General features: G+C 43.0%; 1 protein-coding gene across 2 annotated transcripts in view; it reads left to right on the forward strand.

Moving 5' to 3' along the window:
- The window catches only part of slc6a8 (solute carrier family 6 member 8), a 38,769-nt gene that overhangs the window by 5,805 nt on the left and 20,874 nt on the right, over positions 1-12,090 (forward strand). For both annotated transcript variants that reach the window (XM_061985502.2, XM_061985503.2), the window contains 6 exons: positions 440-571; positions 645-921; positions 4,403-4,535; positions 7,381-7,515; positions 7,583-7,686; positions 7,752-7,876. In XM_061985502.2, coding sequence (XP_061841486.1) covers positions 440-571; positions 645-921; positions 4,403-4,535; positions 7,381-7,515; positions 7,583-7,686; positions 7,752-7,876 — 906 coding nt within the window. The remainder of the gene's footprint in view (positions 1-439; positions 572-644; positions 922-4,402; positions 4,536-7,380; positions 7,516-7,582; positions 7,687-7,751; positions 7,877-12,090) is intronic.

A 12,090-nucleotide genomic window follows, 5' to 3' on the forward strand; every position in this document is an offset into this window, starting at 1 on the left:
AACACTGTTGTTATCCGCAACTTGGTGGTCTGTTTGCAGCGATCAGAATGTAATGTTATTGAAATTAAACTGGAGACATATTGCGGGCCGCAGTTTGGAGACCCCTAACGTAAATTATCTAATATGGAGACTGCTAACATGCTAACAGTTAGCATGCTGCCACCTAGCGAGATCACGCAGTTCTGTCATGAATTTCCTTCATGCGAGCTATGACTTGAAATGAGGAGAATGGCGAGCATAATTTGAAGTATGATTCAAGTGAAACCTACAAAATAAAGCGCTTAGTCTCGATAGGAATTCAACACAATAAAAGTCAGTTCAGGTCAAGGTTTATGATCACACGTGGTATAAAGTTATGATGTGTTGTATTGGTCCTTCAAAGTGCTGCTGCGTTAATTATTACATTAACGGTCACTGATGAAGACTTCCTGTCATCAAGGCGTCTTCCTCATCCCGTACCTGCTGATCGTCATTGTGGGCGGAGTCCCCATCTTCTTCCTGGAAATCTCTTTGGGTCAGTTCATGAAGGCGGGAAGCATCAACGTGTGGAACATTGCGCCACTCTTCAAAGGTAGGTCTCGCCCCCAGGGACTTGCTGTCCGCATGGCGCCATCAGGGAGTTGAATTGTGGCGTGTGCACGCAGGACTGGGCTACGCGTCGATGGTGATCGTCTTCTTCTGCAACACGTATTACATCATGGTGCTGGCGTGGGCCTTCTACTACCTCATCCAGTCCTTCAGCACCCAGCTGCCCTGGTCCACCTGTGACCACGCCTGGAACACCAACTCCTGCATGGACGCCTTCAGCCTCCATCACTGCAACAACGCCACCGACAACCGCACACACGCCCTCCTCGCCAACGGCAACCTGACCTGCGCCGACCTCGCCCACGCCAGATCCCCCATCATCGAGTTCTGGGAGTGAGTTCTGCTTGCGCGGTCTTGCAGTAGGACACGTAGTAGGACACGTAGTGGGACACATAATAGGACATGTAGTAAGACGTGTAGTAGGACGTGTAGTATGACATGTAGTAAGACATGTAGTAGGATGTGTAGTAGGACATGTAGTAGGACGTGTAGTAGGACACGTAGTAAGACACGTAGTAAGACACGTAATAGGACACGTAGTAGGACATGTAGTAGGACGTGTAGTAGGACACGCAGTAGGACACGTAGTATGACATGTAGTAGGATGTGTAGTAGGACACGTAGTAGGACATGTAGTAGGACGTGTAGTAGGACAAGTAGTAGGATATGTAGTAGGACATGTAGTAGGACACAGTATGACATGTAGTAGAACATGCAGCAGGACATGTAGTAGGACACATAGTATGACATGTAGTAGAAAATGCAGTAGAACATGCAGTAGGACACGTAGTAGGACATGTAGTAGAACATGCAGTAGGACACGTAGTAGGACATGTAGTAGGAAATGTAGTGGGACGTGTAGCAGGACACGTAGTATGACACGTAGTGGGACACATAATAGGACAGGTAGTAGGACTTGTAGTATGACATGTAGTAGGACGTGTAGTAGGACACGTAGTAGGACATGTAGTAGGACATGTAGTAGGATGTGTAGTAGGACACGCAGTAGGGCATATAGTAGGACATGTAGTATGACATGTAGTAGGACGTGTAGTAGGACATGTAGTAGTACATGTAGTATGACACGTAGTGGGACATGTAGTAGGACATGTAGTAGGACGTGTAGTAGGACACGTAGTAGGACACGTAGTAGGACATGGAGTCGGACGTGTAGTAGGACACACAGTAGGACACGTAGTAGGACATGTAGTAGGACGTGTAGTAGGACACATAGTAGGACATGTAGTAGGACATGTAGTAGTACATGTAGTATGACACTTAGTGGGATATGTAGTAGGACATGTAGTAGGACATAAGTAGGACATATAGTAGACCATGTAGTAGGAAATGTAGTAGGACATGTAGTATGACACGTAGTGGGACATGTAGTAGGACATGTAGTAGGACACGTAGTAGGACATGTAGTAGGACACGTAGTAGGACATGTAGTAGGACATAAGTAGGACATGTAGTAAAACATGTAGTGGGATATGTAGTATGACACGCAATAGGACATGTCGTAGGACACGTAGTGGGACAAAAGTAGGACATGTAGTAGAACATGTAGTAGGACATGTAGTAAGACATATAGTAGAACATGTACCGGTAGTAGAACATGTAGTAGGACACGCAGTAAGACACATAATAGGACACGTTGTAGGACATGTAGTAGGACACGTAGTAGAACATGTAGTAGGACATGTAGTAAGACATATAGTAGAACATGTAGTAGAACATGTAGTAGGACACGCAGTAAGACACATAATAGGACACGTTGTAGGACATGTAGTAGGACACGTAGTAGGACATGTATTACTACATGTCCTACTACATGTTGTACTAAATATCCTACTGTGTGTTGTACTAAATGTCCTACTACATGTTGTATTACTACATGTTGTACTAAATGTCCTACTACATGTTGTACAACATGTAGTTGGACACCTGTAGTTGGACATCTCGTACAACATGTAGTACAACATGTAGTACAACATGTAGTCATACAACATGTAGTAGGACGTTTAGTACAACATGTAGTAGGACATGTAGTAGTACATGTCCTGTTGTATGACATGTTGTACTGCATGTTGTACTACGACATGTTGTACTACTACATGTTCTACTATATGTCCTGGACATACTACATGTTGTACTAAATGTGCTACTACATGTTGTATTTCATGTTTACTACTAACTCACTAATGTTGTAGTCCAACATGACAGAGATGAGTGTAGATTGTCATCATCAGTGATTTCATGCACAAAGGTTGAATGTGAAACATCTTCCACAAACAAGAAGAGTCCAGTTGCCTCATCCTACCTTTGTGGATATTACAAATCAGTGACGTGCAGTCACTGGAGGCAGATGAGGCCTGGAAAGAAAAAAAATGTAAAAAGAAAAAAAAATAATTAAATTGTTATATGTATCCAGTGATGATACTATAACGTTATTTTCCATTAAACTTCGCCAGTTTTAGATTATTTGTATTCAAAATCGCTGAATTTTCACATTTGCCGTTCAAATACTGAGAAGAGACGGTGCGGTGATCAGCAGCACGTCACTCAGTTGTGCCTCAACATGGATTGCGCAATGACTGGGCTAACTGCTGGCCTGCTGTGCAGTGAGACCGTCTTGCTATATGAATTATATTATACATTTCCATAGTTTAATTAGCTGAGGTATATAATGTACAGTGTATTTTGTCAACAACTGTATGTGTGTAACGTATTTCTTGTGCTGAGCAATCATAAAACTGCTGCGAAGACGCACTGTGTGAGGCTCGCAGTAATCCCGCCTCCTGGTGCCGGTTAATGCACCCCCGCGCAGAATGCACCTCCCGACGGGAGCGCCACACCAACCAAAGCCCACACCCAAACCCTCCACGTGCAAGACCGAATCCACCCAAAAAAAGTCACTTAACAAGAAGCCAAAAAGTGCAAAAACAACAATACTCGCGCCGCAGGAGCCGTGAACGACTGCAGGGACACAACATTAGGTACACCTGCAGACTGCAGCACGGATTTCATATTTCATTCATTCACAACTCCTCCAACACGAACACCACAGTTCCCGCACTTATAAGTAAAGGTAAGACCATAATAACGTTTTTTTTCATCAAATGTGCTTTTTTGTGTCCTACAGTTTGTATGTGTAAAGTTAAAGTTAAGTTAAAGTACCAATGATTGTCACACACACACACTAGGTGTGGTGAAATTTGTCCTCTGCATTTGACCCATCCCCTTGATCACCCCCTGGGAGGTGAGGGGAGCAGTGGGCAGCAGCGGCGCCGCGTCCGGGAATAATTGTTGGTGATTTAACTCCCAATTCCAAGCCTTGATGCTGAGTGCCAAGCAGGGAAGAATGCTGGTATGAGCTTTTAAACATAACCCGTTAACTGCTGCCAATCAAATGGTGAATAAGATACTCTTTAGGGTTCATATGTTTGTAAATCTGACTGTGATGAAGTCAGTGCCTCACCAGCCATCAACCTCACCGCACGTCACTGATACACATCTTCTTGCACACAGCAGAAAAGACACGAGGTGGAGCAGCCCTGCAAGGTGTCCCTTTTAGGGAGTTGGCAACCCTAGTCCTCATAAGAAACATTTATCTGTTATTATCTCTTTTAGATCAGCCAAATGCTAAACTAAGATAACTAACGCTATGTGTGTGTGTGTGTGTGTGTGTGTGTGTGTGTGTGTGTGTGTGTGTGTGTGTGTGTGTGTGTGTGTGTGTGTGTGTGTGTGTGTGTGTGTGTGTGCGTGCGTGCGTGCGTGCATGTGTGTGTGCGTGTGTGCGTGTGTGCGCGCGCAGGAACAAGGTTCTGAAAATCTCGTCGGGTTTAGATGACCCGGGAGAAATCAACTGGGAGCTGCTGTTGTGTCTGATGGCCGTCTGGTTGCTCATCTACTTCTGTGTGTGGAAAGGCGTCAAATCTACGGGAAAGGTAACATGCTATGCTAACAACCACACGCTAACAACAACAAACAAACAACGAGACGCTAACAACAACCTGCTAACTACAACACGTTAACAACAACATGCTAACAACACACAAACAACAACATGTTAACAACAACAGGCTAACAACAATGCGCTCACAACATGTTGACATCATACATTGACAACAGAACGCTGACAACAACATGCTAACAATAATACGCTAACAACATATTAACAACAACATGCTAACTACAACACTAAAAAAACAACACACAAACACCAACATGCTAACAACAGAACTCTGACAACAAAATGCTAACAACAAGATGATAACAACAGAATGTTGACAACAACACGCTAACAATAACACGCTAACAACATATTAACAACAACATGCTAACTACAACACGCAAACAACAATACACAAACACCAACATGCGTACAACAGAACTCTGACAACAATATGCCAACAACAAGATGATAACAACAGAATGTTAGCAACAACACACAAACAACATGTTAACAACAGGCTAACAACAATGTGCTCACAACATGTTGACAACATACACTGACAACAGAACGCTCACAACAACATGCTAACAATAACACGCTAACAACATATTAACAACAACATGCTAACTACAACACGAAAAAAACAACACACAAACACCAACATGCTAACAACAGAACTCTGACAACAACATGCTAACAACAAGATGATAACAGAATGTTGACAACAACACGCTAACAATAACATGGTAACAACATATTAACAACAACATGCTAACTACAACACGCAAACAACAACACACAAACACCAACATGCGTACAACAGAACTCTGACAACAACATGCTAACAACAAGATGATAACAACAGAATGTTGACAACAACACGCTAACAATAACACGCTAACAACATATTAACAACAACATGCTAACTACAACACGCAAACAACAATACACAAACACCAACATGCGTACAACAGAACTCTGACAACAACATGCTAACAACAAGATGATAACAACAGAATGTTAGCAACGACACGCTAACAACATGTTAACAACAACACTCTAACAACAACATGCTAACAACAGAACATCACGCTATCAACAACACGAAACACCAACACACAAACAGCACGCTATCAAAAGAATGCTAACAACAACACGTACATGCAAACAGAACGTTAAGAACAACACGCGGGCAACCACTTGCTAACTACAACACGCTAACAAGAACCGGCTAACAGCAGAACGCTGACAACAACACGCTAACACAACATGCTAACAAACAACACGCAAACACAATGCTACAAAACAACATGCTAACTACATCACGCTAAAAACAACATGCTAACAGAACGTTAACATGCTAATAACAACACGCTAACAACAAATCGTTAACATACTAACAACAACTCCTCCTCCCCCACATGAGGTCATGTGACACTGACCAGGTCAAAGTGTCCTCACAGTGTGTGCTCAGCGCACAGCCAAAGGTCAAAGGTCACCCGTCAGCTGTCAATGCAAACAAGCTAAAGCTAACGTGAGCGTACGACTCTTTAAAGCTGTGTGTGTGTGTGTGTGTGTGTGTGTGTGTGGGTGTGTGTGTGTGCGTGCGTGCGTGCACACACAGTCGAGTCGCAAAGTCACGTGGCAGACTAAGCGTTGCCATGGCGATGCAGCCGTACAGTGAGGCAGTGATTGGTCCTTGATGGAGGGGGGAGGGGTCACTTATTCTGCAGTAGGACGTGACAGAGATGCAGCGCGTGCTTGTGTATGTGTGTGTGTGTGTGTGTGTGTGTGTGTGTGTGTGTGTGTGTGTCGTTACAGAGGTCATGTGACCATCACAGATGACATCACACATTTGGGCTAGAGGTCATCGTGGTCGTTTCTGAATGGCGATGGGAGGGAGCTCGCTCACCCCTTTGTGTGTGTGTGTGTGTGTGTGCGTGCGCACTCTCACGGATCTTCACTATCAACACAAACACTCCTGATGGTGTTCAACAGCAGGTCGCATTTTCCACTCTGCCCACACACATTCTTGTATTTGTTACCTTCTTGAGACCTCCGAAAAATGCCTACCTCTTTAGGACCACCCTTTCTAGATGTATAAAGATTTCAATAATATATACATACTATGCAAATATTAAAAAGGTAAGCTTTTAGTTCTTACACAGACTTGTTATTACATATGTTGACCAGAGGGGGAGCACTTCAATTTTTTTTACACACACTTGTTATTTCATATGTTGGCCAGAGGCGGAGCACTTTTAAAAGCGACACACAGTCAATTTGAAAAATCCCTCCTTTTTGGGACCACCCTCATTTTGATAGATTTCACCACCAAATGAGACATTCTCTATTAGATGCAATGGTTTTCCGTATTGGGACCATGATTTATGTCCTAACTTGTTCACACCTCCTCATATGGAAGCTACTTTTCCTTGTTGATGTCTCAATAAGGGTAGAAATACAATAACACACACACACACACACACACACACACACACACACACACACACACACACACACACAGTCAGGGTGAACGAAAATGTCCTGACGAAGACAACTTGTGTGTTGTCGATGGTTGTGCCACACAAGTAATAATCGCTTTTTCTAAAAAGTGGTCATGTGATCAGGCAGATTAAGGGTTAATCACTTCCTGTATGGAGTATGAGACGCTTTTATTTTGAAACGGTTTGTGTGTGTTGATCTCAGGTTCCTATTTGTGTTCGTCTCATCTTTTATTTTCTCATGCCTTTCTGGAACATTTGACATGTGATCCCTGTGTGTGTGTGTGTGTGTGTGTGTGTGTGTGTGTGTGTGTGTGTGTGTGTGTGTGTCAGATTGTGTACTTCACAGCGACGTTTCCATACGTGGTTCTGATCATCCTGCTGGTCCGTGGCGTCACGCTTCCTGGCGCCTACGACGGCATCATGTACTACGTCAAACCCGATTGGTCCAAACTGGGGGAGGCTCAGGTGAGAAGGGGGGTATGGTGGGGGGTGGCGCCATCTTGTTGGTAAACGGTGACCTCTGACCCCGCAGGTGTGGATAGACGCCGGCACGCAGGTGTTCTTCTCCTACGCCATCGGGCTGGGAGCGCTGACGGCGCTGGGCAGCTACAACCGCTTCAACAACGACTGCTATAAGTAAGTGCGCACGTCAGCTGAGAGGTCATGTGACTCACTGTCCCCGCCTCCCCCCACTTCGTCAGAGACGCCTTCGTGCTGGCGCTGATCAACAGCGGCACAAGCTTCTTCGCCGGCTTCGTGGTCTTCTCTATCTTGGGGTTCATGGCGGCCGAGCAGGGCGTGGACATCTCGCAGGTCGCCGAGTCAGGTGAGCTCAAATTGGGCCGCCTTTTAATTTGAAGGAAAGTGGCGTGCTGTGTCGCCAAAAGCGGCCGTCACGGCGACGTTCTCCTCTGCAGGAAGCCATGGCATCATGATGATGATGATGGTGATGGACAACAGATGAATCGAATAGTCACCCCAGGAATCAGACTCTTTAGGGGATTCACACTCCTGTGACGATACGATTCAGAATCAAGTCTCGATTCACACCGATTCTCTCAATGTATTATTTGTTAGAATAATTATAATTACACTTGATTGCTTGGAGATGGCCTAAAACATATTTTTTTTAAATGTATCTTTATTAAAAAAAAAAAAAAAAAAAAAAAAAATATATATATATATATATATATATATATATATATATATATATATATATATACCGGTGTATATATATATATATATATATATATATATATATATATATATATATATACACATACAACTATATAAACATATATATAAATACACAATCCGTATAAATATATATATACACATATATAAATGTATATATACACATGTATACATACATACACATATGTACATACATATATACACATACATGTATACATACATATGAACATATATATACATACAAATATACCTGTGTATACACATAAATATATATATACTGTTAATATACAAACCCCGTTTCCATATGAGTTGGGAAATTGTGTTAGATGTAAATATAAACGGAATACAATGATTTGCAAATCCTTTTCAACCCATATTCAATTGAATGCACTACAAAGACAAGATATTTGATGTTCAAACTCATAAACTTTATTTTTTTTTTGCAAATAATGATAACTTAGAATTTCATGGCTGCAACACGTGCCAAAGTAGTTGGGGAAAGGGCATGTTCACCACTGTGTTACATGGCACTTCCTTTTAACAACACTCAGTAAACGTTTGTGTAACCTATATGTACTACAAATGTAATGCAATACTGTATATACGGGGTTTTATGGGCTCAGAACAGAAGTCTAGGGTTTCGACTTGGAGAGAGAAGGCAGAGCTTAAACTGTAGTTTGGTTGACACCGTGTATTTAAACAATTTGTGAGGGACAGCAGATATATACACACAATAAGTTGAATGGCCATTCAACATGAAATAAATCGGGACAACAGTGACTATATACATACATACAATTCAAATTTCATTAATCAATATTTCTGGATCTGAATAAATCTCAGTTCAGACTTAGAGTTCTTAGAAAAAAAAGGATGTCAGTACAGCTCGTGTACTGCAGGTTAAAGATGGAAAAAAAACGTAAAGGGTCGGCTCGAGAGCCTCCTACCCGCCCAAACCGAACAGGTGGTGAGGTTTCTGGCTGGAATCCTCCAAGAACACTCCTTGGACTAGATGCTCTTTTCTTTAGCTCGCCATCAAAACAAGAAAAGCCTGGCCTGTGTAAGAGCCAGGAACATTCTTTTAAATCCATGTGTACACAACATATCTTCTTCCTCCATATTGTACAATATAAATCAATAACATCAAAATCACAATATGCAATAAAATGTCAAAATAACTATTAGCAGCATCAGTGCACTAAACATGCTTATTATCAAAACACATTTAAAAGTACATTTAACACACAAATAGTTATCAAAAGGTTTAAATCATAAACCTTGTATACAGACGATTGATAATATGCTACAAAGACTGTTGCAATGAAAACAATCGAAGAGGGATAAATGCTAACTGTGCTATGTTCATAAATATGGACTCACCAACAACTTAATGAGAGAGAGAAAAAAAACTCCGGCGCTGGTAGTCGGCTCTATAAAGTTACAAATTAGGCATTTTAGTTTATACTTAGTTAGCACAATATTCCAGGTAAAAACGAGGATTAAAAACCTACCTCGAGCAAACAATCGATCTGTCAGCTGGCAACTTCCTGCTACCGGCTTATAAGCCCAGCTAATTGGACCGCGGCAGTCACGTGACCAGGAAGCACGCACAGCGCTCAAAGAGTAACTAGTAAGCAAGAGCATACGAGTCAAATACAAAAAGGTATACATTTGGCACCTGCGTTACACCCTCCCCCCTTAAGATAGTGCACCTCCGTGTGCATACTATATAATGTGAACGGGTAGTTCTAAGCTAGAGTTCCCTGCAGGGGTGGTACCAAGTATTTCACCATAGGCATCTCCTAGACTATGGAAAAGCGTCTGAACAACCGAAATAAAAGGATTACCCAACGTGGAATAACCAAATCGCTTAGGGGGTTGTCGCTGTCTTGAAGAACGACGAATAGCATCAGGTTCAACATCAGGCGCATTAAGAACCTCAGAGTCAAACATAACCGATTGGGTAAGGGCAGGGTTGGTAGACTCTGGGGATGTCTCTGCTTGGCCACTCTTCTCCGTTTCTCCATCCATTTTATCTTGTTCTCCAATTTCAGGTTCTTCAGCTGAAAAGATAACAGGCTCATTGGATGCAGGTAAGTGTTGATGATCTTCTCCCACAGATGGAGGCGGCGATGTGGCTGGATTGGCAGAGGACTTCCCTAGATCAGGTAAGTAAGGTTTCACAGGTTCAGTAAGTATACACTCTGGAGCATTGTCAAGTGATGGTAGGATGTTTTTTTCAACAGTTAAGGTTCCAGGTGAAAGGTTTGCAAATAGAGGTAATTGGCAATCATCTTCATCTTCAGAATTGTCATGATTCTCACTAAGTGGTGTCTCTTGCTGCTGGCTTCTGGTCACTGGCCTGCGAGGAGGCGTTGCCTCAGGAGACTTTTGGCAAGTATCACTCGGAAGAGACTCACAGGGCAGTAGAAGATCACGGTGGAGAGTTCGAGTTGGAGCCTTGTCATCCCTTTCTAGTCTCACTGTATATACTGGAAGGTCACCAGCACGGCTGAGAACGACATATACCTCACGCTCCCACTTATCCTCAAGTTTGTGCTTTCCTCGCAGTTTCACATTGCGAACTAAAACACGACCACCAACGTCCAAACTAGATGGGGTAACTCGTTTATCAAATCTTCTTTTATTGTGTTCTGCAGATTTCTGCGCATATCTAGCAGCAAGCTTGAAACTTTGCTCGAGCCGGGAACATAAATGCTCAACATACTGGGAATGTGACTTTGACTGCTTTCCTCGGACTGGAAGACTAAAAGCAAGATCGACTGGAAGGCGGGGTGAGCGACCGAACATTAATTCATAGGGTGTATAGCCAGTTACATCATTCTTGGTACAATTGTACGCATGGCAAAGTGGTTTCACATATTCTTTCCATCGCTTCTTCTGCTTGGGCTCCAAGGTTCCAAGCATACTTAATAGAGTTCGGTTAAAGCGCTCTACCGGGTTCCCTCGTGGATGATATGGAGTAGTTCTTGTCTTCTTAATACCAGCAATCTCACAGAGTTCTTTTATGAGCTTAGACTCAAAGTCTGGTCCCTGATCAGTATGAAGTTTCTCGGGTATGCCGTAGTAAACTATGAAGTGGTCCCATAAGTAACGTGCAACGGTATGTGCTTTTTGATTAGGGGTAGGTAGAGCCACAGCAAACTTAGTAAAGTGATCTGTAAGAACAAGTATGTCTTTGGTGTTACTTTGGTCAGGTTCTAGAGATAGAAAATCCATACACACCAACTCAAGTGGCCGAGTGGTGGTGATATTAACCAAGGGTGCGGCTCTCTCTGGTGGGGATTTTCGTCGGACACACCGGTCGCAAGTTCTGATTTTGGTTGCAACATCTACTGACATATGTGGCCAAAAAAATCTAGAACGTACGAGGTCTAGTGTTCGCTCAACACCTAGGTGTCCCATGTCATTATGAAGACTTTTCATAACCAAAGCCCTCAACTCTTCAGGTAAAATGAGCTGGAAAAGTTCTTCATCTCCATCTTTCCTTCTTCTGTAGAGGACACCATCCACCAATTGCAGGCGGTTCAATTCTCGAAGAAGCAAGGCCAATTCGGGAAGCTCGTGTCTCACTGTTGGGGGTACATGCTCTCCCGCTTCCAACTGGTGAATGACCTCTCGGATGGATTGATCAGATCTCTGTTTCTCCCTGATTTCCTCAATAGACAAGGCTGGCACAACCAGCAACCCATGCTGATTTTCGTCCAGATAACTCTCAGGGATGGCTTTGGCAGAGGTGGTCATGGACTCAACCAGTGTGATGGGAGGGTAATCGGTAGAACTGGTTGATTTGCAGTTTTTCACAAGACGACTTTGGCAAATGGC

The sequence above is a fragment of the Nerophis lumbriciformis genome, linkage group LG23 (assembly GCF_033978685.3).
Source record: "Nerophis lumbriciformis linkage group LG23, RoL_Nlum_v2.1, whole genome shotgun sequence".
Classification (NCBI taxonomy): Eukaryota; Metazoa; Chordata; class Actinopteri; order Syngnathiformes; family Syngnathidae; genus Nerophis; species Nerophis lumbriciformis.